This window comes from Raphanus sativus, chromosome 2 (assembly GCF_000801105.2).
Source record: "Raphanus sativus cultivar WK10039 chromosome 2, ASM80110v3, whole genome shotgun sequence".
Taxonomy (NCBI): Eukaryota; Viridiplantae; Streptophyta; class Magnoliopsida; order Brassicales; family Brassicaceae; genus Raphanus; species Raphanus sativus.
The window spans coordinates 26,832,874-26,860,606 of record NC_079512.1 but is presented as its reverse complement, the minus strand read 5'-3'; the positions used below and the strand labels follow the sequence as shown (position 1 = coordinate 26,860,606).

The 27,733-nt window shown below is 35.3% G+C and overlaps 5 protein-coding genes and 1 long non-coding RNA gene across 9 annotated transcripts; 2 read left to right on the top strand and 4 right to left on the bottom strand.

Moving 5' to 3' along the window:
• Positions 1–3,699: 3,699 nt before the first annotated feature.
• Positions 3,700–6,709, top strand: LOC108825640 (pentatricopeptide repeat-containing protein At5g10690). Its single transcript, XM_018598972.2, has 10 exons — positions 3,700–4,166; positions 4,255–4,387; positions 4,503–4,600; positions 4,879–5,040; positions 5,150–5,218; positions 5,298–5,433; positions 5,532–5,842; positions 5,929–5,997; positions 6,108–6,284; positions 6,379–6,709. Exons 1-10 carry the CDS (start codon positions 3,804–3,806, stop codon positions 6,601–6,603), a joined length of 1,743 nt encoding a protein of 580 aa, XP_018454474.1. The 5' UTR covers positions 3,700–3,803; the 3' UTR covers positions 6,604–6,709.
• A 91-nt stretch (positions 6,710–6,800) lies between these two features.
• On the bottom strand, positions 6,801–8,398 carry LOC108825651 (uncharacterized). Its single transcript, XM_018598982.2, has 2 exons — positions 8,081–8,398; positions 6,801–7,978 (listed from the first exon to the last, which is right to left on the bottom strand). Exon 2 carries the CDS (start codon positions 7,947–7,949, stop codon positions 6,801–6,803), a length of 1,149 nt encoding a protein of 382 aa, XP_018454484.1. The 5' UTR covers positions 7,950–7,978; positions 8,081–8,398.
• A 3,298-nt stretch (positions 8,399–11,696) lies between these two features.
• Positions 11,697–14,359, top strand: LOC108842954 (probable E3 ubiquitin-protein ligase RHG1A). 3 transcript variants are annotated; one of them, XM_018616018.2, is made up of 7 exons: positions 11,745–11,842; positions 12,056–12,195; positions 12,437–13,384; positions 13,465–13,515; positions 13,610–13,711; positions 13,788–13,946; positions 14,093–14,359. In XM_018616018.2, exons 3-7 carry the CDS (start codon positions 12,464–12,466, stop codon positions 14,228–14,230), a joined length of 1,371 nt encoding a protein of 456 aa, XP_018471520.1. In that variant the 5' UTR covers positions 11,745–11,842; positions 12,056–12,195; positions 12,437–12,463; the 3' UTR covers positions 14,231–14,359. The 3 variants fall into 3 exon arrangements, with proteins under 3 accessions (XP_018471521.1, XP_018471520.1, XP_056858812.1); XM_018616019.2 differs by lacking the exon at positions 12,056–12,195 and having other exon boundaries at positions 11,697–11,842; XM_057002832.1 differs by having other exon boundaries at positions 11,760–12,195.
• Positions 14,360–14,415: 56 nt separating this feature from the next.
• LOC108842953 (uncharacterized) lies at positions 14,416–18,393 on the bottom strand. Of its 2 annotated transcripts, XM_018616015.2 has the most exons (11): positions 18,235–18,393; positions 17,998–18,116; positions 17,757–17,915; positions 17,375–17,536; positions 17,139–17,216; positions 16,333–16,700; positions 16,136–16,246; positions 15,386–16,042; positions 15,034–15,273; positions 14,812–14,946; positions 14,416–14,709 (listed from the first exon to the last, which is right to left on the bottom strand). In XM_018616015.2, exons 2-11 carry the CDS (start codon positions 18,104–18,106, stop codon positions 14,581–14,583), a joined length of 2,148 nt encoding a protein of 715 aa, XP_018471517.1. In that variant the 5' UTR covers positions 18,107–18,116; positions 18,235–18,393; the 3' UTR covers positions 14,416–14,580. The 2 variants fall into 2 exon arrangements, with proteins under 2 accessions (XP_018471517.1, XP_018471518.1); XM_018616016.2 differs by lacking the exon at positions 17,375–17,536.
• A 698-nt stretch (positions 18,394–19,091) lies between these two features.
• On the bottom strand, positions 19,092–20,703 carry LOC108840256 (uncharacterized). Its single transcript, XM_018613093.2, has 2 exons — positions 20,435–20,703; positions 19,092–19,827 (listed from the first exon to the last, which is right to left on the bottom strand). The coding sequence occupies exons 1-2, from the start codon at positions 20,600–20,602 to the stop codon at positions 19,252–19,254; spliced, it is 744 nt and encodes a 247-aa protein (XP_018468595.2). The 5' UTR covers positions 20,603–20,703; the 3' UTR covers positions 19,092–19,251.
• Positions 20,704–25,154: 4,451 nt separating this feature from the next.
• LOC130508461 (uncharacterized) lies at positions 25,155–25,899 on the bottom strand. The gene is made up of 3 exons (XR_008942907.1): positions 25,634–25,899; positions 25,368–25,436; positions 25,155–25,228 (listed from the first exon to the last, which is right to left on the bottom strand). It is a non-coding gene; the product is annotated as an uncharacterized LOC130508461 (long non-coding RNA).
• Positions 25,900–27,733: the final 1,834 nt, after the last annotated feature.

The window sequence follows — 27,733 nt, the reverse complement described above, 5'->3', positions numbered from 1 at the left end:
ATCGTAAGGCGCGAGCGACGTTGAGAATATGCCGATGTTTACACTCTGCCCATCCGTTTTGTTGTGGTGTATGAACACATGATGTTTCATGAATCACGCCTTTTTCTTTCAAGAATTGCGTAAGACATAAGAACTCTGTGCCGTTGTCGCTCCGTAATGTTTTTACTTTTGATGAAAATTGTGTTTCGACAAGAGCCAAGAACTCTTTTAGCTTTTGAGAAACCATAGTCTTGTCGGGGAGAAGATAGAGCCATACAGCGCGTGAGTGATCATCGACGATTGTAAGAAAGTACCGAGAACCACAAAGAGCTGTAATTCGATATGGCCCTCAGAGATCACAATGGATTAATTCAAAAATCTCTTTTGCATTATGAAAACTATCTGGAAAACTTTGTCGAGTTTGTTTGGCTCGAAAACAAATATCACAAGATTGAATAGAATCCTTATTATTACTGCAAGAATTTTCTGCTGCAGAGATTATGCCAGTGATCCGAGACGATGGATGCCCAAAACGACGATGCCATAAAACTGAATCTTCAAGTACAGTTGTCTGGAGTGACGTGATTGCCTCAATCCCTCGAAACCGGTACAATCCCTCTCCCTCTCTTTCACCCGCTCCAATCAGCATCCTCGAGATACGGTCATGTAAGATCATAAGTTTATCAGTTACTTGACCAACCAAAAAATTATTCGTCACAAGCTGTCCAAAGGATATGAGATTAATATGGAAGCCCTCCACATAGTATACATTGTGAATGTGTAGTGTCGAACTAAGCTTGACGGTTCCTTGTTTTGAAGCTACTGCTTCGGAACCTGCAGGTAATAAGACAGGAATAGATGCAATATTGCGGATATTCTCCATTGTCGCGAGTTGTTCTGTCATATGGTGAGTAGCTCAGGTGTCTAAAATCCATATATCCTCATTTTTCTTACCCTTTAGACGATCATTGGTTGCTCCTTTATTAATTAGTTTCTGAACAATGCTCCATTGTTCATCAGTGATGCCGTTGAGTCCTTGACATTCCATATCGGAGATAGTGATGTTTGCTTGAGCTTTTGGTTTAGAGACGCTGGCCGTATTCGCTTTTGGTGTCACGCCTTTCGCTTCAGCAGGTTTAGTTGATGATGATCGGTTGTTGACTCTGTTCTTTTGACCTTCCCACCAGTCGGGATATCCTATGATGGTGAAGCATCATGAAGCCTCATGTCTGCTCGACCACAAGCAGTACATTGGCGGGTAGGATCTTTGTTTATAGGTCTTGTTGATGTAGTTGGTTTAGATAGATTAGTTGGATTGCGATGTTGAGAAGCGAGACCCATTATTGGTTGTTCTGGAGTGATGCTAGAACGGATGATCTCATTCTGCGAGACGGTCTGATAAACACTATCAAGATCAGGAAGCGGCGAGATTGCACAAATCTGAGATCTTATGACGCCATGGGCAGCATCATCCAAACCCGCTAAGAAATCATGAACACAGAGAGTTTCTGTTTCTTGATCTCTTGCTGAGTTTAGATCACACTCACACTTTCCACAGCTACATTGTTTTGAAGTCATGCAATCAGTAATTCCATCCCATATTTTTGTTAGGCGACCAAAGTAGTCATCAATGGTAGAACCATCCTGCCTGCAATTCGCCAAAGCTTTCCGGAGTTGTTGAAGTCGTGCTCCACTCTTGATAGAGTAGCGCTTTTTGATTTTCTCCCATAGGTCTTTTGCGATTTCTCTAGTCGAGATAGATGATCTCATCTTTGGTTCGATGGTTTGTTTTATCCATCCTACGATGAGATGATTGTTTGTTGTCCAATCTTCAAGGTGGGATGAATCGGCTGCCGGTTTAGGAAGACTGCCGTCAAGAAAGCCAAACTTCTTTCGTGAGCTTAACGCCATACGAAAGTTGATGGCCCATTCGTCGTAATTAAATCCGTTGAGAAGAGGTTGAGAGGTGATGGCGCCTGGATTATCGTTGGACGATAAATCATAGGGCGAGATTGTTTTGTATTTGAGCTCGCTTGCAACAATCGCCATGTTTGAAGATGTAAGTTATGAAAGAGCTCTGTTTTTGGTTTGAAAAACAGAGGTTTTGAATGAATAAGTTGACCTTCCGGTTTTCGTAAGAACAACAAGGATGTTTGAAGGTTTGAGATGTTTTGGATGTTTGGATGTTTTTAGTTTGATTAAGCTCTGATACCATGACAAATCTTAGTTTGGGATCAAAGTTAATTTGAATATTATTGATCATGAAGCTTGGTATTTATACCAAGAGAAGTTACATGAAAATAGGAAAACTTAGAGCCTAAGCTATCTAGGAAAAGAATAGAAAACATAATAGGAAAATAATGGAAATCTTCATCTAAATCATATTTGTATGATTTCCAATTCTCATTGAAATCCTACTCCAATAGGTTCAGAAGTAGACAACCAAAGATCTGCCCAAATGTTAATACTGGTACCAGTATCAATATTTATCTCTATCTCCCTCTATCTAATTTGAGGTCCATCCGGAAGCAGCCTAAGTGGGACAAATGGGTCCCAATATATTTTTAAATATATGTAATTTTATGTTAAAATAGATTTAAAAGACGTAAAATTTTTATATAGTATATATTGATTTATTTTCTTCGTAAATTTTATAAAAAAATATATAATATTATTTTTTAAAAAATTATACTAGGACCTAAAAAATTATTGAACCGGACCTGTCTCGACTCCAAAAAATTTGTACGGAAAGTTATGTGAAACATAATTCATAGTGGGTAACACAACTCCGGGATTTCTTACCATGACTGTAATTTCATTTGTCGATAACACATATTTTCCTTTTTATGTTTACGATTACACCAACCAGTATATCTTTAAAATGAAGAATTATCTCGATGGTGGACCAATAAGAAAATGTCTATATAATAGGTTAGAATTAGATACATTATCATGTCTCTCATAATTGAGTTAGACCTATTGTAGATAAGCTTAGTTTACTTTTTACCTTTTTCACAGCCACTTTTGACTTTCACGTTTCAAATGCGTAAAATTCATGAAGAGTATGAAATTATGAAATATGAATCAAACATTGTACATCATAGAAAACAGAAACTCTATTTATGTTTCTGAAAAATCCCCAAAAACCCGTTAATTTGAAAAAGCTACAAAATTCAACCAAATCAAGTGAATAGTGAGAACCAGTGGTTCTAACTTAACCGGAATAGAAAAGCAGAACATAATCCATAGGTAAAAAGTTAGTACATTCCTTAGCACAATTTTAAGAGTGTTGGAAGAAGGATCATTATCAGATACCATACAAGGAAACTGCAAGATATAGAGAAGATTTGGAGAAAGCTTCAGATTTTAGCTGGGACTACTCTGCATAAATATTTGCAATTTCCTGTGGCATATTTACAAAATCTCCTCGTATGCTGCAAAAGAAACCAAATCAAAACGAACCGTAAAAACAACTGTTACAAATAAGAATTTAAACTAGAAATATCTTCAAGTAGCGACTGCCGACTGATCATCCTCAAGGTATTATCCGTGAAAGATAAACCCACAAGGACTGTTTGACTTGCAATGTAAGGTATGTAGTAAATAGAAGAAAGATATATTGCTTCTGAAAATACTTGATCTTATTTATCAATACTGGGCTTCAATACTCAAGCCCAAGGCCCAAACACCGTCTTATACAACCCGCCACTGTCAGTAACTGACTGATAGATTCTCTGACGTTATCCACTTCGCTTAGCTCCAAAAGGTACAGCGAAGCCCATCAATGGCGGATGGTTAGCCTCCGCTCTCTCCTCCTCTGAAAGATGAATCGAATCTCAACTACTTCGACTCTCTCCGCTCCTCTCCGTCTCCTTCCTTCCTCCTGCTCCGTTCCGACGCGACGGCGCTACCCCGGCAGAGCGAATCACCACTCCAAACGTCCCAACCTCAAGCCACTCACCTCTCGGATCGTGCTCCTCACGCGTTGTCGCCAGCTGGATCAGATAGTGGAGGAGGTGGAAGCAGCTAAGAGACGGTATGGGAGGCTGAACACGATCGTGATGAACTCCGTTTTGGAAGCTTGCGTTCACTGCGGAGATGTCAATTTGGCTCTCCGGATGTTCGGTGAGATGGGAGAGCCTGGTGGATGTGGCGTCGACTCTATCACTTACGCCACTATCTTGAAGGTGAATTTTGCTTGCTTTGTCGTTATTCAAACTAACTTTTTTTTGAAAATTTGAATCGTGGAGCGTTTTTTTGGATTTGGTAAAAAAGGGATTGGGAAAGGCAAGGAGGATTAACGAAGCGTTTCAAATAATGGAGTCTATAGAGAAAGGAACTGCTGCTGGGAATCCAAAGTTGTCATCATCTCTTGTCTATGGTCTGCTTGACGCTCTCATCAATGCCGGTAAAGATTCTTTCAAGTTTTCTCATATGCTTAATAAAGACTGCTGCTGTTGGTTTGTTGTTGTGTAATCTTTGGCTGATGCAAAAACTACTACTTGGTGTTGCATCTAGTGCAGGAGATTTACGTCGTGCTAATGGTCTGCTTGCACGATATGGAACTTTGCTCCTACAGCATGGCGGCCCCTCAATTCTCATCTATAACTTGTTGATGAAGGTACTTGAGAATGTTAAGTCTTGGCGTTTTTAGAAAGTTTGTTGGGTTCTTGAGGTGTAATCCTTAGGTTCTGGGGTTTAGCTTGTATTTGGTACAAGTTGAGAAAATCGTATCATATCAATATATACTGCGTATTTCGACTATCAATACTCTATCAGTACTTCCTAACACATTTAGTTGCATTTAGGCTGAGAGAAAAATCTGTATGGTATATGTTTTCTTGCTTTTGCCATTGTCAATAGGATATGTAGTTGTTTAATAAATAATTGTTATTTCAGGGATATATCAACTCTGGATCTCCGCAAGCAGCAGTGGTTTTGCTGGATGAAATGTTACGCCTTGAATTGGAGCCTGATAGGTCCACCTACAATACTTTGATCCATGCCTCCATCAAATGTGGCGATTTTGATGCGGCTATGAAGTTCTTAAAGGAAATGAAGGTCACATGTGTGTATTTAAAAGGCCAGTTTTATACTCTGCTCAGAGTAGTACTGGGGTAGTAGCTTTGCTTATGTTAATTACGATGTCTTGTTTTCTATATAAATTCAGGAGAAAGCAGAGGAATTCTACGACGATTCTCTTCTTCCTGATGTTATAACATACACCACTTTAGTGAAGGTGAGTAAAGCAATCTGTGGATCTGTTTACATATTAATGCTATATACTTGACATTTTGTGTTTGATTCCTACTTCTTAGGGTTTTGGAGATGTGAAGGATCTGATATCGCTGCAAGAAATATATCTGGAAATGAAACTGTGTGATGGCTTGTTCATTGACCGAACTGCATTTACAGCAGTCGTTGATGCTCTTCTAAAGTGTGGTTCAACAAGCGGTATGTTACTACGAATTGCTGTTGCATTGTATTACTCTCTGAAACTGGTACATAGATGTGTTTGGAGTCCTTAGGATCCCTATTGAATCTGTTCACAGGGGCCCTTTGTGTCTTTGGTGAAATATTGAAGAGAAGCGGAGCTAATGTAGACTTGAGACCAAAGCCGCACTTGTACATGTCTATGATGCGTGCGTTTGCTGTCCAAGGAGATTTTGGCATGGTTAGAAACCTGTATCTTCGCCTATGGCCAGATTCTTCGGGAAGAATCTCCAAGGCGGTCCAACAAGAAGCTGATAATCTGCTGATGGAAGCAGCTCTCAATGCTGGTCAGCTCGATGAGGCCCTTGGGATTCTTACAAGTATTGTTAGAAGGTGGAAGGCAATACCCTGGACGACTAGTGGAGGCATGGTATGATGGGAAAAGTTATTATATGTTTTGGTAGACAAATGTTATGTCCGATGAATTCCACTTAAATGAATTGTGTTCAACCGCAGGCTGCTGTTCGCCTAGAAGCATTGTTGGGGTTTTCCAAGTCTATACTGCGTCCACATCTACTCAGTAAGGTAAAAATCTACTTATTTCATAAACTGGATATTCATGCAAATGATCCTTGGTGTGAGGTTTGTGTGGTCTGATGTTGATATGGGTATTCAACAACAATCTATTGCCCCAGGTGATACCAGGCGAACCAATAGAAAGTATCATGATTCCATTTAAGGCCACTCGGCCACTGCTAGGCACGCTGCAGCTGAAGAATGTGGTCATGCGGTTTTTCAAGGAGAAAGTTGTGCCAATTATTGACGAATGGGGAAGCTGCATAGGCCTTTTGCATCGAGAGGATTGCAACGATGTAAGTTTTAATTCAAAATCTTGCTCCGCTTCAGCACTTGTTGACATAAAAGATAAACTGATATATTATGTGCATTTAACTACTTTCTTTGTAGCTTGATGCGCCATTGGTCTCATTGATGAGAAGCCCACCTCCATGTGTGAGTACAACAACACCGATTGGTCGCGTGGTAGATCTTGTTTTGGAAAAGAAACATAAGATGGTTATAGTTATTCATTGTTGTGGGAGCGGTTACAGCTCAAAGGCAGTAGGAGCTTTTACAAGAGCACAATTGTATCGGTTGTTTGAACCAGAGCAAAAGCTGCTCTGGTGGATGTAAGTTAAGTAGCATCATTTTTGTATGATGAGTTCATTTCTTATAATTTGTTAGATATTCTTGTCATGTTTTTTTGGCATATAGAAATCTCTTTGGGGTAAAAGACAAATCCATATGAGCCATTTATCCAAAATCAACAGGAAAAAGCGATTAAGCATTGACATAGGAAAAGCTAACAAGACGCAGTTGTTGTCTGAATATCACTTAGATGCAGCAGTTTCATAGTCAATAACGGTTTGAAAGGCTCCAGCAAGAGCCAAAACCTTGTTCTTCCTCGATCTCTCTTGCATCTTACTTGCTATTACATCGTTGTAGGCTGTTGGAGATTCCTTCTTCCCTTGCCCCACTTCCTTCTTTGTGCTAACCTCTGGTAATTTTTTTACTTGAGCCTCTGTTTCTGTTGTTCCTTCTTTCACTTTGCTGCTTTCGCTCTCCTCTTCTTCCTCTTCCGCATCCGCAGCTTCCTTCATATCTGGAGTAACAACTGTCTCCTTATTCTTCTCATCATCATCGACCTTCTTTTCAACTTCTTCCTTGTCTTCACTGTTGTTTCCTTGGGTGTTTTCTGGTTCTTTATGCTCCTCTGTTTTATCCTCGTTGATCAGCTCTCCTTTTTCTTCTTCTGTGGAGGCATCCATTAGACCGGTATCCTTCCCTTCCACGGATTCCTCGGGTTGTGCAACCTGGTCTTTGTCTTCTTCTCTGTGATCAGAACCTTGTACATGGGTCTCAACCTTGATAATCTTCTCTTCATCCTCGTGAGAAGGCGCAAGAGTAGAAGACTCTGCGGCAATCTCTTTACCCGAAGATCTCTTTTGAACATTCTCAGAACCTTCCTTTTTGCCCTTGGAAGAACTAGCACCGCTCAGACCGCTCTTCTTTACCCCTGGAGATCCTCTCGAAGCCACCGTACTGCTTCCTCTGAGACCACCTCTGCTGCTTCCATGGAAAGACGTAGAGCGCAGACCAGTGACAGGCTTCTCTCTTGGAACAACGGCTCTATCTCGTGGGCGAGCAGGGGGAGAGGAGGCATTGAGATACTTCTGGGATGGTGAAGTTGATGGAGAAGTCGAAGACGAAGGAGGACGATCAAAGGATCGTCTACGAAGAAGCTTGTCTTCCACAGCGTTGTTCTTCTTCGAGAACTTGACCGGGTCTGGTCTGGAGCTGATTGTTGGTCTCAGATAATTGGGTAAAGGCTTCTCAACTGGTTTCCGACCAGACCCATCTGCGCTCGCTTCGGGTTCTGATGGTGGTACAGGCTTTGGCTTTCTTCCAAAAGATCTTGACCTGTTGAGGTTTTGGTTCTCTGGTTTCGTTTTCCATGTACTAGATGTCGTTGCTATCATTCAGATATCAAATAAACGACCTGTGACGCCTAACGAACAACGCAAAATCAGGATAAGTATTTCAGAATACTATCAAATAAGTAGCTAACACTATGGATTTAGACATGAATTATTATAACAAGAAGATATACCTTGAGATCAAAGGAGATGAATGAAAGTTTTTGAGCCACAGAGAAAAAGCGTGTATTTCAAGGAAAGTACCTCCAAAGATTTGCGGTGGAAAATTAGGGTTTTCTATTTAATTTTTGGAACTCTGATGTCTGCAAACGCAGCTTAAATCCCGCATTTCTTAGGTGGTGGTGGTGGTGGAGACCATGAATCCTCTCATTTATTTGTTTCTCCTTAACGAAATGATAATACCCAAACTGCTAAATTTTGGGTATAAGTTATAACGATTTCGACCGTTTTCTTGGAAAACCGTAGACTTTTGTTTGAGCTAATATATCTTTTACACCTAATTATAATTTATTAGGTGGTCATACTTAGGGGTGGGCAAAAAAACCAAACCGAACCGATCGAACCGAACCAACCGAACCGAAACCGATTCGAACCGAACCAAAATCTATTATCAAACAGTTAGGTTTAAGATTTTCCCAACCCGAACCAACCGAACCGAACCCGATCCGAACCGAACCACGTTGAACCGAACCAAACTAAACCGAACCCATAACCAATATGCATATAGCAATATACAATATACTAAATGCTAAGACTAAAGTTATTGTTAATTTTATTAAGGATTTTTTTTTTAGTTTTCTATTTACTTTAGTTAATTTTTGTTTGATGTTTATAATTTGTTAAAGTTTTTGTTTCAGTTTTACATTATATTTAGTTTACATAGTTTATTTTGTAGAGGTATTATTAACGATGTTTTTTTAATTTTCTATTTATTATAGTTAACTTTGATTTGATTGTGCTCTTATAAATGTTTTGTGTTTCTAAAAGTTTTTTTCGGTTTTATATTGAATTTAGTCAACATAATTTAGTTTTTTATAATCGTCAACACGATGATTTTATGACCATGCGTTTGTGTTTTAAAACCGAACCGAATTCAAACCAAACTGAGTTCAAACCGAACCGAAATCGATCCAAACCGAACTAACTATGGTTTACTTTGGTTGGATAAATCATTGAACCGAATTAACCAAACCGAACCGAACCCGAACCGAACCGATAAAATAACCGAAGTGCCCACCCCTAGTCATACTTATCTAAATTTAGTTAAATATCTTTTTGTTCCTTATGAAAATGATTAATTTCCCTTTATTTTTACATGTTCAATATGAAAATATTTTGTTTTTTATTTAGCTAATTACATGCTTTATATATTTGGCTTTTTTGACTAAAAATAAAGTATTTGGCTTTTTTAATTTTAAAATGTTGGTCTGGTTGATTTGAGTAACTCCTATATACTTCTACATTACCTGTCAGTGTGTCACAATATTGAAATGAAAAATAATTGCAAAATAAGTAAATGTAGATTTCCATATTAATTTTTTTTTTTGTAAACTATTTCCATATTAATTACGAAAACTAAAACATAAGTTAATAAGGCTGTACCGTGTACGTATGAAATTATAATTAGGCTTCGTTTGGTTCTGCACTTATATAACTCTTTTTTTTTTTTTTTTTTTTGTAACTGAGGCTTTCAACTTATATAACTCTTGGTTCTGATACGATTATGTTGTTCCAGACTTCCAGTTCTGTTTAAGAATGTTCATATGCTGCTACTGAGTTCGTGAATAGTTTTTGACAACGAAAATAAATAAGAGAGGTAACCTCTTTGATGGAAAACATGTATTTAGGAAGACTAAACAAAAACGGATACTTAGCTTGTGTCACCACTCATTCTGTTGTATATAATGTTCATTATCATGTCATAAAATAGAAAAGAGACTATATATATTGAGTAGTGTGACAACGCAATGTAAAGAGATTCTGTTATTGATAACCAAATGTTCCAAGAGTATCGTAGCTAAGAAAATGTAGAAGCGGTGACAAAGAGAAGCATGAATAAAATGATCGGCTATAACATTAATAATTGCGAGGGAAAACAAAAGAATCTTAAAGAACACAATGTAAACATATGCAAACTGAACAAGAAGAGTCAAAATAAATTCAAAACGAAATGAAAGTGTCTTGCCAGCTTGGTTTTTGAAAGTTTTCACGTAAATGGTGCATGTGTACTTATCCCTGCTTATCACGTTGCATATGTTTATGTTGCTAATCTTCTGCCGCTGTGATGATTGGAAGGAGTGATAGCTAACATGGTTTTCACCGCAACGATCATCAGTCAGAAACTGAAATGATTATTATCCTAAATAGTTATAAAACAATGTATGACATTGAGTCGTAGTGCCAGACCAACCTTTAATACTGCCCCAATCAAAATTTAAAATTATATCTTTGTATAGATTTTATCAATATCATAAAACAGTGGAAAATAGCGTAGATATTAATTTAAAAAAAAATCAAAACCTGCAATCTGTTTATAAAAACAGTAATAGTATACACTTATTGTTAGAAATATAATTTTACTTACATTTTTTCTACAAAATCTCTCATTAGAATCATATAGTCAAGTTTTTAAACCATAACTATTTCAATTAATAATATAATTAACCCATTTATTTTTTTCTGGTTATATGGAAGACCGCAAATAAATATTTATTAGCATCAATTTTGAAAAATTTCTCTCAACTGTGGCACCAACACACGAAATATGCGATAAACAATTTATGTGTTTCAAACTTTTTCGGACATTGATTATCAAAGAATCTGTAGTTTCTTAAATAAATCATCACCAATTAAATATGAAAGTGTAACATTTCTTAAAGAAACTTCTAGATTCAAACATGATGTCCTCAAAATATCTTCGCTTGCAACTATTAACTTTTTAAAAATTAAATAAAAATCCAAAAAAAAATCATAATTTTAGAATTGTTCAAATCTGAATTCAAGAGAAATTAGAACTAGAATTTAACAAATTTTATTCTAACTAAAAATGCTTGGTAAATTATATTTTAACAAGAAAAACTACAAGATTTATTTACTTATAGATTAGTTTTTTTAAAAAAAAATATGCCCCACTAATTTGGATACCCTAATCCGTTGCTTGGATGGTTTGTCCTATTATAGCATATGCGTAATATGCATTTAATATGTACAAAGTCCCTTAATTATAACTATTAGAACAAAATTGCATCTATAGCATTCCCCATTAAAACATATAGCTAAAATTATAGTATTAACGTAAATAGAAACATATTTTTCGACTTGAGACAACAATCTTTGCTATTATTCATAAACTCATTCTGTTCAAAATATAAAAATAAATTAGTTTAAAACTGATGCTAAACAAGAATAAGTAAGATGGTTGATTATTTGATAAACAAGCGTCTCTTGGTTTACGCCAGGGAGAAGAGGATACGTTTGTTAATACAACTTTTCTCGACATCATCAATACACGTAAATGATTAAACTCATCTGCTTTTTTTTTTCTCTCTACATTTAGTTTATAAATGATAAAATTTAATGGCCAATTTTAGTGTATTTAATTTCATCCATAAAAAAGAGAAAAATATAAAATAAAATTTAATATCATCCATCCCGTCTACATTACGTAACGCCGCTAACGACAAGGGTGTCGTTTTCTCTCTTCCGCTTACAGAGAGCGACGTTAGTAATGCATCTCATCCGTCCATCTTTTAGCTTCCGTTGAACCAAACCCAAAATAAACGGTCATCATCTCTCTTAACCACTTTTCCGAGTTTAATTAAAAACTTTATAAACCCCCACAAAACTTTACTACTCATATATATAGTCTCTCATCTGTCATCTCTCCACGGTTTTTGTAAAAGCATCATCGGTGATCGGTCGGAAAAGGGAAAAAGGTTACACTCTAGTCTCTGTCAAGCTTACGTGGTTCTATGATATGATCGTCTCGTATGTTTGATGCTTGTTTATGTATTTCGGTTGATAGGATTCTATTCCTGTTTTTTCTGATATGTAATACTTTGTAGCTTTGATCAGAGATCATAAGGGAACAGTTTCTGTAATTGTATCTCTGCTATATATGTCTCTCTCTTTGGATTTTTGTTTTGAAGTGATTGAGCTCTGGTTTGATGGTGAAGCTGGAATCACGGATAAAAAGAGTCATTCCGTTTATTGATAGTCCGTTTAATTAGAACCACCTCCACTTTTCTCTCTTTGTCAACGATCACACTTTATAAAACAACAAAAACAGGTAAAGTGTTTTCCTCTGGATGATCTCTATACATCTACTATCCCATGTTCTTCCCGTAAGATATGGAATATGCTTTAACTTTTCTCTAAAAAAAAGAACAAAGTTTTGATGACTTGTTGTTGAAGCTGTGTTTATATTATTTATGTTTGGTGTCACTGGGATATATTTCTATTTGAGCACTTTTTAATCAGATATTTTTAAGTTTTTTTTTCTTTTTGTTATTTTTTTTGTCTGTCTGCAGAGAAAAAGGTTTTCTTCTTTTTTATCAATGGATGGATGTGCGCGTGGTAAAGGATCGGTTGAACGAATGACTTTGCCTAGAAAAGCAAGCGGACCACCTGTACTGCGTGAGGATATGAACAAGAAAGATGTAAAGAGTGTCTCTTTCTGCAGCAGCAGCAGGATTGGTTGCAGTGCTAAAGTATCTTCTTACACCAAGGGAGCTAGGATCGGCGGCTCTACGGATAATAACAATGCAAAAGTTGGTCGATCTAATGGGAAGGAGATAGTTGGGAGTTCATCTCGAACTCGAACTCCAACTCCGGGTGGATTTGGATACTTAAGAAAGCAAGCTAAAGGTAGTGGCAAGAGACGGTTTGCGTCTAATTTGGATACAGATTCTTCAGAGACTAGCAGTGTTCATGATGGTGGTCCAGCTGCAGGGGAGCCCACCCTTCCATGCGAAAAAAGTAAAAGAGGTGTAATGACAAAGGTAGGAAGCTCAGGAAGTAGAGGAACCATCATCACAAGTAGTAGTCCTCAGAAACCTGATGCTCTCATGTGTTCCTCTGTTTCTTCCTCTTCTGGTAGCAGGAATGGATTGAGGTGCAGTTCTGTGTCTGATCATGTTCTTTCAACTAACTCAACAAGAACCAGTGTGAAGGGAAGGAATCAAAGTTCCTCTTCTGGCATCACAGTTTCTGATAACAGAAGGAGCCGATTACTAGTACCTCCGACTCTCAGGGGTAACAATGTTGTTTCTATTAGTGGTATGAGATCTGGTAGTTTTGGTAGGTCAGGGCGACTTGGAGCTGCTACTTCTCGACACACGCCTCATCCTCCCAGTTCTTCTCTTTCGGTTATTCCATCAAGTAGTCGTAGCATGATGATGCCTAGTATCACTTCACCTTCACGCTCTTTGGTGAGCCTGCGTGGTTTAAGTCGCTACAATATTAATGGAATTGCAGAGGTAGTTTTTCCTTCCTTCACCTTGTTGTCTGATTTTCGTTAGAAGCTTCGACATAACACTACATTGAAAATGTTTGACAGGTATTGTTGGCCCTGGAAAGAATTGAACATGATCAGGAACTGACATGCGAGGTAATTAGCCAGCTTGGTGTCTTTTGATATGGACATGTTTGTCCTTGAGTATGGAGTGTTTTCTGACGTTTCTATACTACTTCTTTTGCCACAGCGATTGGCTTCTTTGGAGACGAATCTATTCTCAAGTGGTATGATGAGATTCTACGATGAGCATAGAGATATGAGGCTTGACATTGATAACATGTCATATGAGGTCAGTTTTTCACACCTCGGTCCCTTTTGACGTATTATATGAACCATTTTAAAAGCTTTAACACAAAATCTTGCAGGAACTAGTAGCTTTGGGGGATAAAATGGGGACAGTGAGCACAGCTCTAAGCGAAGAAGCACTCTCGAAAAGCCTCCAGAAAAGCATTTATCAGGATACAGATGAAACCGGCCCCAATTCACTGAATAAGGATGATGATATCAAGTGCAGTATTTGCCAGGTCTCTCTCTCTCTCTCTCTTTTTTAACGCAAAAGTATAAATTAATCAACGGTTTGTCTAGTATCTGATCTTATATATGGCAAATGTAGCATAAGGGTTTCAGTGAAACAAAGAAGAGGGTTAATGATAGATAATATGATATGCAGGAAGAGTACGGTGATGGAGATGAAGTAGGGACTATGTCATGTGAACATATGTACCATGTGAGCTGTGTACAACAATGGCTACGGATGAAGAACTGGTGCCCTATCTGCAAAACCTCTGCGGAAGACAAGTCCTTGTAGTGATAAATGCCACACCCAACTTTTGATTTGAACCTGAAACATTTTTGTAGTCTATACCATCTTAAAGTTGTTTTGTTCTGCATTCTTCATACTGAATCTTACCATGAAATACATATTTGTTAGTCTCTCCATAGGATTGTTGCAGTATTTGGTGAAGAAGAATAGTCATCATGTGAGAAGTAGAAGGCAACAATGTATAAACCATTACTGAATCAGATTAATAAAATTACACATTGAAATTCAATTGAATAATGTTAGGATATTTCCTAATATGTATTGCAGTCAAAACTTGGGAAGACTCTTTAACAATTTTCTAATGAACAAAAGCAACAAACAACAGATAGTTCTTCTTATGAGTCTTGGATAATCCGAGTAACTTTGCCCATCGCCACTGTTCTTCCTGATGATCTAAGGAACACTCTTCCAAGAGCCCTACTTTCAGAAAATGTCTCCACACAAACTGGATACTGAAGACTCACCTGCACAGAGATTATTACAACAAAACATTTGTTATATATCGAAGCAGTCTTTGTAATGTTGTTCCACACAAAAAAAAAAGTCAGAGGGGAGAGATTTCAAACCTCAAGCATTGCACTCTGTTTAGCAGTTAGACAACGAGGAGACTTCTTAGTTGGTTCCCCTGTTTTGGGATCAAGCATTGCCACAAGCTTCACAACTGTTGCTGCTTCCTTTGCATGGTGCACATGAAACTCCAACTATAGATGATCATACGATAAAAGGATCAGTAAACCTGAGACGCGTAATAGACAGAGAGATTGAGAGAGAGGGTCTTCTTTCTTTACCTGAGAACCGAGCAAGATCGGTGTTGCTCCTTCCAAGACGAGCACCATCAATTCCAAATGAGTTGCTACTGAAACCGGGTAATCAGGATGGCACAGCACACCTCCTGCCATTACTTGATTTGCATCAATCCCTTGCAAAGCTACTGCTACGTTATCTCCTGCTCTTGCAATGGTGCAACCCTGAGAGTCACGCTCCAGAGACCGCACGGTTCCTTGATCTCCTGATGGCATAATCATTATCTAGCAGAGAGTTCCAGTAATGTAAGCCATCAGTTAAAGCCCTTAAAGAAAGATACTCAAGGCGCATCCATAACACTAAGAAAATCTTCAATAAAGTAGAGTAGTGGTGTACCTTGGATCCTGGCCGAACAGCTCCAGCTTCAAGTTTGCCACATGCAGATACTTGCCCTTGCGAATTTGATCTTACAACATCACATATAGGCATGAGCAGAGGCTTTGAGACGTCTCTATCAGGAGACTTGACAGCGTCAACGGCATCCAATAAACATGGACCTTGGTACCATGAGGATAGGCGGCTTTCAGAGGGAGCCGATACCAAGTTTTGATTTTCCATGGCACTCAATGGAATCCATGTCAGAGATGATTCTTTAAAACGACAGGAATGCAGAAACGATCCAACATGTTGCTTAATCAAATCAAATCTGTCCTTCGAGTAACCAACAATGTCCATTTTGTTAACCGCAACTATGACTTGCTCCACGCCAAAACCTCGGAGAACCCGTGCATGCTCCCTTGTCTGTCCTTTCAAATTATCAAAACCAGCTTCGAAAGCACCGATAGATGCGTCTATGACAAGAATCGCAGCATCTGCTTGTGTTGCTCCCGCTATCATGTTTGGAACAAAATCTTTGTGCCCAGGAGAGTCGAGCAAAACAACATGATGTCTTTTGGAATTGAAATAGGCAACGGCTACAGTCATCGTTATTCCTCGTTCCCTCTCTTCAGCACTCTCATCCAACGCCCAGGCATATGCAAAGGACCCTTTCCCCTGAAGGAATTAGAAACACAATGTCAAGCAAACGGAGAAGAAATTTGTAATTTTCGAGTCTCTTTAACATCCAAAAATGTACTAATAGGTTACCTGCGACTTTGCTTCTTTCTCAAACTTGTGCATTTGCTTTTGAGATATTTTTCCCAACAGATGCAGTAGCCTACCTGAAAGTGTTGACTTACCGGAATCAACATGTCCCACCTATAATCAAATCGCACCGCAAACGTCAGTAAACAATATGCAAGGAGAAAACTAGTACAATAGCCGCTAGAAATCCAGGAACTCACAATGGCAAGATTCAGTTGACTTAGTGTATCTGATTCTTTATCAAGAAGCATCCACTCCTCTGGCTTATGATTTGATTTTGATCTTGCTTTTTTAATTTTTATATCCCTGGAGGTTTCTGTTTCCCCAGCCAAAGACATATTGTTCATAGTATCAGACAGACTCTCCGACACCTCCATGTTTTTTGACGAAGAACTTGTCTCCTTAGATTTATCTGCTTTTGCTTTTGGCAAACTTTTGAAAGTTTTTATGCCGCCAGCAACACCAACGTTGCCGTGCCTAACTTGGGAGCTTGTTTCTGATCTGTCTGCTCCTTTCTTTATAGGATTCTGTTCTGCGCTATCTTGCTTCTCTTTCTGCTTCATGCTATCTGTGAAGAGTTAAGAGCGCACTTTAACCACCAAATTGAAACTAAACTAGACGAAAACACACAAATGTAAATCTCCCAACGAATGATTATCGCAATCGATCACCTTCCTCTAAATTGCTGAATGATTATCACATTCAATCTTCATCCCTATTTATCAGAAAGATCATTCCCAAGCCTAAAAGGAAACTTGAAAAAAGGAAAGAGCAGAAAAAAAGAAGGAAAATCTTAATTACACTTGAACTAAAACTTATCACTAGCATCACCTGAGCTCGTAAAGATTTACAAAATATGGTTGGTTATATCAAGTATCAACATTAGCTTCAACAATATTTATAGCGCTTAACTCATAAAAAGTTTCAAAATATATCATAGAGGTATAATGGTTCCCGCGAGGAAACAAACATCATCAAAGTCAAAGTGAAAGCCAAGTGTGGATACCTTTAGGACCAGTTCTCGAGGATTTCAGTCCGTTGGAGACTAAATCATCTGGCGAGGGAGCATCAAACTTGAACGGTGCTATACATTAAGTTAAATAAAACAAAATGGTCAGAATAACCGCTTTAGTACAACAGCCGCAAATGCAAAGAACCAACAATAGACTCTCAACACGAACATCTTATCAGGAAAACTGAAAGCATAAAAACACAATCAAGCTACAGCAAAAGTTCCCTAACCTATACTAAGGCAGGAACTATTAGAACTAAAAGCCTTGTGGAGATCGTGAATATTCCCACGGGAAATTCCAGGCAGAGGGCCCTGAGCCCTTTTCGATGGAACTGATTCCAAAAGAGACTTTGCCAATTTGGAAACTGTTGGTTCTTTGCATCTGCCTTCAACTGCACGAAACACACATCTAGTCTATAATCAAAACACCAAGAATAGCAAAAATCACTTGAATAAAAAAAAAACAATCACTACACTTGCCAAACAGATAACAGTATGATCTCATAAATTAAAACTCATGTATCCCATGCAGAGAGGCAAAGAGCGATTATAACAACAAGTAGCTTCTCTCACTCACTAATATAAACTATTGGAGGAAAGAAGAGACAGTACCTGTATTCTTACTGACAGTTATGTTTCCACCAGGCACAGGATGACGAATAACACCGCAGATATCACAAACATGCATACTCTCATCATTGTCATATGTACAGATCGCACATCGCCAAACCCCTCTCTGAGCAACTACTTCTTCCTTGTATTCAGCAGCTTCTGCAAGTTCATGCAAAAAGAGTAAATTAAAACCATTACAAACCACCTCACAAGAAAAGGAATGAGAATAAAGCTTACTTACCGTGTTCATCATCTTCTACATCAACATCATAGTCATAATCATAAGCATCGTCGTCATCATCAAAACCATCATCGTAATCATCGAAATTGGAGAACCCTTTACGAGGCATCGTTTAGTTTCTGCCACACAGAGGAGTGAAAAAAATTAGAAATCAACAGCTCGTGCATTGATTATGAACCCTTTACTGGATCCTGAAAGCTTCAAAATTGATCCCAAATTCACTAACTTTAAACTTACAATTGGATTAAGAGAAACGCTCCTCGCAACTTCTCAGCTTGTGAATTGCTCTCAGAGCAATTCGTCTCGCCGACGAGATAGGATCCGGATTCAGGGTTTGGGTCTGGATTCGGGATTCGATTGGTTTAGACTAGAGTAACGATCTGGGAACATACATACAAAAAGGCGTAATAAACCAATTAACAATTAAGTTGGGCTTTTAACGGGCCTATATCGGGAACCTCAATTAATAGGCGTGCTTAATCAAGCAGAGACAAAGTGTTGGTTCAGTAAAACCCCACATTGTCCCATTCCATTACCATGTGGGTAGTCTCACTTCAAAAAATGTAAGGATTCTTACTTATCACGAATGTTTCTAAAAGATTATTTTGTTTTAATTTTAAAATTATATCTTTAAAGTACTTTTTAGACAAAAGTAATTTTCTTAATGTTTTCACAAAAACAATTATTATGAAAGGAATGGAGTATTTAACCTTTATATGATATCATAATTCGTATGTCAAGTCTGATCCATAATCAATATAATCCAAAAATTGTTTCATTGGCAAATAATCGAACACATTGTAAAAAAAAAAAACTTCCTTTGTAGTCATCCAAGAACCATTTCTTTGATTTTGGATCGCTCACTTCGACGCCACAACTTGCAGAGACTAATCTAAACTAAGCAAAAAGTTTCCCTTTTTGTTAAGATGACACTAATTAAGCAAAATAGAATCTGATTTGGATAACTAAACTAGCGGTAATGAACTTAACATACACTGATACACCACAACTAAACATGCGAGCATTTTTGCTATTTCCTTATGCGCCCAAAAATTTAACATAACTATATGAACAACCTATTGAGGATATACATATGCTTGAAGTGTGTTTATTAAATTTTCTTCATAGAAAATCCGGTTATAAAAATACCCGGTTTCCAAAAACCATTTAGCAACAATCAACTTGAAAGACTTATAGATTAACAACAAGTTTATTATTAATCATATACATATTTCCCCATGAACATATATTATATCAAGGAGAGAAGTGATCATCAGAATCTCCATGGCAATCCACCTTACACTTCTCCTTATTGCTCGACGAGAACACAAAGTCCAAGTTATAAAGAACGGGAACCATCAACGCAGAGCTCAAGAACACAAGCACGGGTCCAAATATCCATAACATCAAAGGCAAGCCCATGTAGAACAACCTATTACCTACCGTGTTTAGCAAGAAAGCTTTCTCAAGTAGCTCAGAGACATACTCCGGAGTAGTCACGAAGCTTCCGATTCCACCAAAGTCATCGGAGGGTGGATCTTGAGGAGAGTTGATGAGGATGTTGACTTGGTTGATGAAGCGGATGGAGAGAGAATGAGAAAAGAAGGCGAAGAGGAATATTGTGAGGATGGTTACGTATTTGAGTGCCACTGTGAAGTCACCATGAGATCCAAATACGGCGTCGTTTAGAGGTTTCTTTATGCTATAAGTGCTGCTTAAAACCGCGGCGAGACCTGCGCAGAGGAGGATGCAAGTTGTGGCCATTAGCGTCGCTCCCATTATCGTGTTTCGTAGTGTTTGTACAGCTAAGATGTTCTTCTTCTCGTTGTCCTGAAAACACACACATTCATATATTTTTACTATTTGAGAACTAGTTATATATTTTTTCTAAAATTGCGTACATACTGATACAGTAATACAAGCACATGACAAATACACGTATATGTATGTATATAAATGAATAATGGGAAACTGGATAGGAATTATTAGCCAAACCTATAAGTTCATACATATATGTAGTATATTTGTATATGAACTTATAGGTTTGGCTTATAATTCCTAGCTACTTTCCTATTATTCTATTCTCATGTATATCAATTTATTTGCATGAAAAGTATATTTTCTTGCATTTTGGAACAGAACACTACATAAATAATTATCTCAGTATGTAATCTTCATATGAAATTTGCAGTTAACAAAAGTTACAAAAAAAAAATTGCAGTTAACAATAAAAGTTATCTTCAGCATTATATAGTTATTTTTGACCTAGATCCATAAGAGGCGATTACTACTTGCGAGTTACGACAATCACTTAACTATATCCATCCACTTTTGTCCATTGTAAGACAACAAAGGAAAGAACAATATTTATATATATCAACGACATCACAGGATTTTAATACTATTTCGATAAATCGGGTTTGAGTATTAAGTATACCTTCATGATGGCGGCAACCCAAGACCGACGAGCACGAGAATTAGTCCCGACGATGGTAGAGAAAGGTTCGGTTCGAACCTTATACCACAGGTAGATGTGGTAACTAAACATCGCAAGTAGAGCACATGGAACAAGAACTGCATCTAAGTACCATTTCCTCCACTCCATTTCTATATAATAACCTTCTCTTTCTTTCTTGCTCTTTTTTTTTTGTCTTCAGCACTCTTAGTGATAATCTTGGTTTGTCTTTCGTGGTCCTTCCCTCCATCCATATATATATAGTGATAATCCAACGCTAATTAAAATATTTATTCCACAATTTGCCCCTTATAATTACTGGTGGCACAGTGTCCTTTTGGTTTTCCATTTTTCATATTAACTAACTTAGTTAAATGTCAATGATCCCCACCCTTTAAATCTCTCTTTGTGAGCTAATTTGATATTTATACTTCCACCCCGTATCTTTTAGTTACTAAACTTTTGGCCATGCTTTTAAGGTTAGTGACCACTTGTCTCCTTTTTGAACTTCCTTTGTGAATTTTGTCTTTCATACCTTTATATTATGCTGTCCTGTGCATATATATATGTATGTATATATAGGAGACAAAACACAGATTGAATGGACCATGTCACGACTCACAAGCATGATAACAGAATATAACATTTGTATCTGATGCTATGTACACATGTTACACGATAACCCAACTTATCACCACGTCAAATCTTCTACAGCTAACAGACAACCCAGTGCACTTCTTTATGTTCGGATTCCAAAATATATCCCGAATCTAGAAAAGTACATCGCTCAAGATCAATAGTTAGTTTTCTTTGCTAGCTGCAGATTGTACATGGAGGGCATGGTTTTAATCTGGAAATCATATATGTATCACTACAGCGCTTAAAACTAGTTTCTCATTTTGTGAGTTCTTTTCCCACCGTGGCAATCGAAACATTTTAATAAAATGACAAAAAAATAAAACATTAGTATCTCGATCGATTCTGGAATAGGTGCACTAACATTTTAATAAAATAAAAAATGAATAATTGAAAGAAAGTAACTGTTAAAGTTTTTTTGAACATGAGTCAGACCCAATTGGCTAATGGTTGATTCATCCCTTGTATTCAAAGTAATATCGTGCTTATCGAATTTCAAATCTCTTGCCCGCATGCTATTTTATTCATCTACCACTACTTTAATCTTTTGTTCACACCATTAATTTTTGACTCGACAAATAAAGATGAAGTAATATGCGTTTTCTGCATAAAATATATGCATGTTCATACCAAACACGTAATAGTTATAAACATTCCTAGAAGTAACTAACCAGAACATGAACGCACGAGCTGGAAGTTGAGAGATATATATGGACAAAACCAATCGAGTTTCAGGTTTAACCCTAATCAACTACTAAAGCCCTAACGGAACTATATCTAATTTTTGAATAATGATTAATCAACGTTGTTGGGAATGAAGTTTAAAAAAAAACGTAGTTGGGGGATGCAACTAGAACTGCGTAAATTTGAATATTATATAGATCAATTTCAACGCCATGCAAACAATTTAGATAATCTATCCAATTTTAACTATATCCAATCTAGTGAATCGAAAGACAGTGGTTTATTATATGTACAGGTTTTCACTGGAAAAGAGTATAGTCAAAATTAAATGTATATACTTTTTTTTGTTCAAAGTTAAATGTATATACTTATAAACATAAATTTTCTAGTCATTAAAAAAATGATCCCATCAAAAATACAAATGTCTAAATAAACATAAATTATTTTCTTATAATTAAAAAATCAAAATATATAAGTAATGGAAGTATTACTAGTAAAAAAGTATTCTAGTAAATAATTAGGTGCCGATTAGATGAAACTAAAACATGACAATAATCACATTAAATAATTTAAAAGATTAGAATATATAATCTGTTTATCTTCTAAACTCCATGTTATACCTAACTTTCGTTATAAACGGGTATTAGATGTCGACCAAAAATGGGTATTAGATTGTGATTCAGTCGACATATCTATCGGATGCTGATATAGCTATATAGAATATATTCCGCACGCTATATCTTATATTCACTTTTAAAATTATACAACTCTCTAACCTCATATATTAACAAACCACAAAATAATCCATATACATTTTGGTCAAAAAGCTAAGACAATCCATAGTCAGATAGTCTGTATATATAACTCTTCGTACGATCTGAAAGTTTAAACACGCCCTGAGAATTTATTTCTTTATGAACATATAAATATTTCATATGCCTCAAGCGTCTAACTATATAACATTTCTCATTTGATTAGTATCATTCTATATAGTCAATAAAAATCCGATAACGTCATATTCGTTGAACTTGAATCTTTCAAGTTTAAGATATTTTTAATATAATTTTTGTTCACATTAGAAGAGATTTTATTTTAAAGATCTCATGCTCTAATTACTCAACACTTATCTTCACTTTGTAAAATCAGCAAGTGTTAAGAAACCGGGTCGCTTCTAATTAAAAAATAATAATAATCCGGATGGCATTATTGATTAGAGATATCTTAAACAATTATTGAAAATGTGTTGTTATTTGGTTTTACTTTCTGTAAAATATGTAGCCTCTATATAATATTTTAGTTATCCCTTAAGAAGAACACATAAAAAGACAAACGAACAAAAACAGCAATATATGGTGTTTGAATCAAACCCGCAATTTTGAATACTGTATTCGTATACAAGGCTTTAAACCAATCATCGTTTCAAAGCTTGCTTTGTTAGGGAGAAAGAAAAGAAAGTTAATGGTGGTTGCGTGAGACCCAATATCAACCAATAGCATTATGGAAAGAAATCTCTAGAGTTTGATGAAATTAGGAAAGCACTCACATGTCTTAATTTTGTACACGATCACTTTAATATGATAGAAAAAACATATTAAGCAGCTCATCTGATCTAATATATATATATATATATATATCACAAACTCTCGTCAGCAAATAACAATGTGAGGTCCACGTTTGGACCATATTTAAATGTATAACTTAGAAACCTAACCTAATCGCACAAAGCTTTAGCTAGTGCTCCAGCCTACCCAATTAATTTTTAATCTAAGTGTAATTGTGCATACCTTTGGTTCATTTTTAATAGAAAGTTATGGTGGTTTATTTGGAGTTTTAAATAATATGAATACCGTATTATTGTCTACGTGCTTGTTATTAAAGAAATATAATGTAAAATATAAAAATTGATCGATAAAGTTTTATTTTGTGTTTAAATATGGAACGGAATGCAAGAGTTACTTTATTTTTGCTATTTGGATCCGCTTAATAATGGAATGGTATTGTCATCAATACTATTAAAACAGAAGGCCCTTTTTCGAGGTGCCCTCCTGTTTCAGTATTATTTACCATTCTATACCACTAGCTTTTTTATGCTATAATTTTTATTAAATGTTTTTGTTATTATTCTTTTATTTTAATTACAGATAACATCTCCTGATTTCGTATGATCTTTTTACGATTCTTTTGTTAATTAACCATGTACAATTATACTTTTAATATATCTTTGTTATCGTGCATATACAAACTAAGCGTTTTAAACCATCTTCAATTGCTATAATACTCTTTTTCATTGCTTAAACACTATATGCACGAAAAAAATATTGTACATATAAATTTAGATCATCAAGTTCCATCTACGATTCTTTGCAAACTTCAACATTACAACTATACATTATTCCATATCAATATTACAACCATTCATTCAAGCAAAAAAAAAATATTTCAACCGTTCATAGCTTCCACCACACATGATGCTCCACTGAAAATAATTAATATCTAAACATAACACTGTTCATATTCCTGTTTATATGGGATACCAACGAACCCCTAAATCCCAAATAATTTTTTAATTCATTAATTTATTTATTAATATTAAAAAGTGTTAATCATACAAATAACATCTCGGTTTAAAAGCAGCATCAATGGAATAAACATATATACAAAATATCCATATCTTGAGAAATTAACGGTATAGATTTCCTCTTCACTTATATATACAAAATATCCAAATCATTGTATTTTAAATATTTTCATATTCAATAATTAAAAAAATCTCAGTATACGTAATCAAAACCAAAAAAAAATCGGCAACAAAACTAACTCATTTTGAGGAAGTGTAGATTTACATAACAATAGGGAATATACTAAAGCATAAATACCCGACCAATCATTATACTTGCAATCTTCAACATACCAATAAGAAAAAATCAAAACAAGAAATTGCTGAGATATTATTAACTCAAATATCTATTATAAAATACTGAAAATTGATTTTTCTATTAATTGAGAAAAATTGATTGTCAAGATATGTTATTTTACATAACTGACGGCCTATATTCTCTAACTATATTCAATAAGAAATCCTAAATCAAATATCTTTACTTTTCTTATATATACTACGTTTTAACCTCAAAGCAAGCACAATTTTCTCACAATGTATTCCAAGCCAAAAATGGTTTACCCTGATGAGATTAGGCCATGGAAGCTGCACTGGTTGATCGAAACCAAAGTGATTCACACCTGAAACCATCAAATGTCGGGTTTGGTGAGAGTTTGGGAATCGTACTAGCAGACAAAAGGTAACAAAACTGCAAGCTACTCATAAATATATTATTGTATGCAAACGACTCAAAACATGATTAATATTTCTGCTAATAAGTTTAGATGGTATTTAGTAAAACACTTAACTTCCAGCTGAATGGTTGTAGTCCATAGACTGGATGACATAATCTGTAATTCCTGAAAATGGTCACACTATAATGGTCAATGTGTGTGTTTTGAATACTTATAAAATACAATCTATATTATATATAGTAAATAATTGAACAAGGACAATTTAAAATATTTTAATTAAAAAATGAACTGTAATTATTTTTACCTTTATCAATGTTTATTAATATAGTCACTCTTCATTTGTAGAGATGTTTGTGGACTCCTATTGGCAGACCTAGCGATAAAAAAACAGTAAGAATAATTAGGGGAAAAGATTTTTAGAAGAAATTACTATGAAATTAAGAAACATTACTTTTATCCAAATTTAGTTTTATAAAAAATAAAATATTATGTATGTTACAATAAATTTAAAATAATCATGTATTGTACATGAATCTATAATTTTATAATTATTAATATTTAAAATTATACCTTTCGTATATTTGGGTCCAGATGAATTTGTACCCAATAAAATTTGAAGATGAAATTATTTACTTTGAAGTTATCGCAAGAAGTTTCCATCTCATTGGAATAAGAAAGAAAGTAATCCGATCCAACATGCAAAACAGATAAAAAGAAGAAAGGTTAGATCTGAGAAATGTTTATTCTGAGTACGAAATGTTCAAACATAACGAGCAAGCTATGTTAGATCAATAATATAAAGTATGGTACATTGGATTTACCTTTAAGGATAAGATTGAGTCATTCTGTCGGAGATTGCCATCTTCTTTTCTCTACCAAAGAGTTACCGAGGGTTGAGATCGAAAAATGAAGGATTGCTTTTGTCGGAATGTATCTGGAACAAAACAATCAAATATTAGACGGTTCATTTAATAAGTTATCGCCCATATTTTTAATAAACAAAATATCAAGATGCCCAAACACAAAAACCCTAACGTATATTATGATAAATAAAAGATGTGAATATTTTTCTAAAGAAAAAATAATTAATTTTATTAATTACTTAATTAAAATTATCTACATTTTTATACATATGATACCAAATAACTATTAAATACTAAACAAAAAAGGGATAACAGGTTTCGACATGAAATATTTACAAAATGCAAAACCCTATCAATACTATTAAAACAGCGGTATGACTGATTGATAAAATGTTGTGTCCACATTAAAAATATAGCTGCATCTATAACTGAATGACATTAAATATAACTGCATCTAAAATATAACTGAACAACATTAAATATAACTAAATATAACTGCATTTGAAAAACGTACGTAACCACTTTCTTTTTAAAAAAAACTTAACCACCTTCTTTTTTAAAAAAACTTAACCACCTTCTATAGCCATTTATAAACTCCTATTTTATGGGCTATGTATAAATCAACAAACAACAAATATCGAACTTATATTTGGTACATAAATATACTAAACTTAAATTTATGATCTACAAAGTATATTTTTGGAAGTAAATTTAAGATTACTAAAACTATTTAAGTTGATATTATTATGGAATTATTATTTATAAAAATATATACTCACAAAGAGAGCAGTTATAGTCAATATCGGACCTCACCAGTCATTCATACATAGTGTTCTTCGCTTAATTGTTACTCTAGACAGTGAAAATGACGGATTTTAGTTTAACAAGTTTTAAATAGGTTAATTGATTAAAATTATTTATTAAATGTGAATATACTTAAAGTTAGTGAATAACATATTAACCCATTTGTATATATATATATATATATTAACAAAATACTAGATTTTGATCCGTCCTTAAAGGACGGGTATTTTTTTTTACATTTAAAAAAAAAATTCATATTTGTGTTTCTAAATCATATTCGTGTTTTTTTGTTATCATATTTGTGTAAAATATTTTCTTAAATAATTAATAATAGGTTTTAATCTATTGTATTAAAATATGAACATGACCTATTGATATGAGATATCTTCATGATTCTTATCAAACCGGGATGAACCACGATCTAAGAAGCTTTATTTGGAACCATTAATCAGTGGAGAATAACCAGGAAGTTGAATAAATCTCATAAGTGTTGTGAGCAAGAAGATATCCCACCTTCTATCCATATGATTCCAGATTAGCCTGTTCGGACATATGCCATTATCTTCATGATTCTTATCAAAACAGGATTAACCACGATCTAAGAAGCTTTATTTGGAACCACTAATCAGTGGAGAATAACCAGGAAGTTGAATAAATCTCATAGAAGTTGTGAGTAAGAAGATATCCCACTTTTTTTCCAGTAGTGTGGTCTAACTATTTTAATATAACTATTAAATTCTTTTAATAGTCATTTAATAAAAATATAATACAAAGAAAAACACAAATATAACTAAAAACACATATATAAAAATTAATTTTCTAAAACATAAAACAAAAAATATATCAATCCTTAATTAAAAAAATTTAAAATGTAAAACAAAAAATAAACATACCCTTTTAAAGGCGGGTCAGAATTTAATAATTGTATTAAAATAATTTGACTACATTTATATCAATAGTCATGTTGTTTTTTTAATAGAATAGCTATTAAAAATTATTTTCT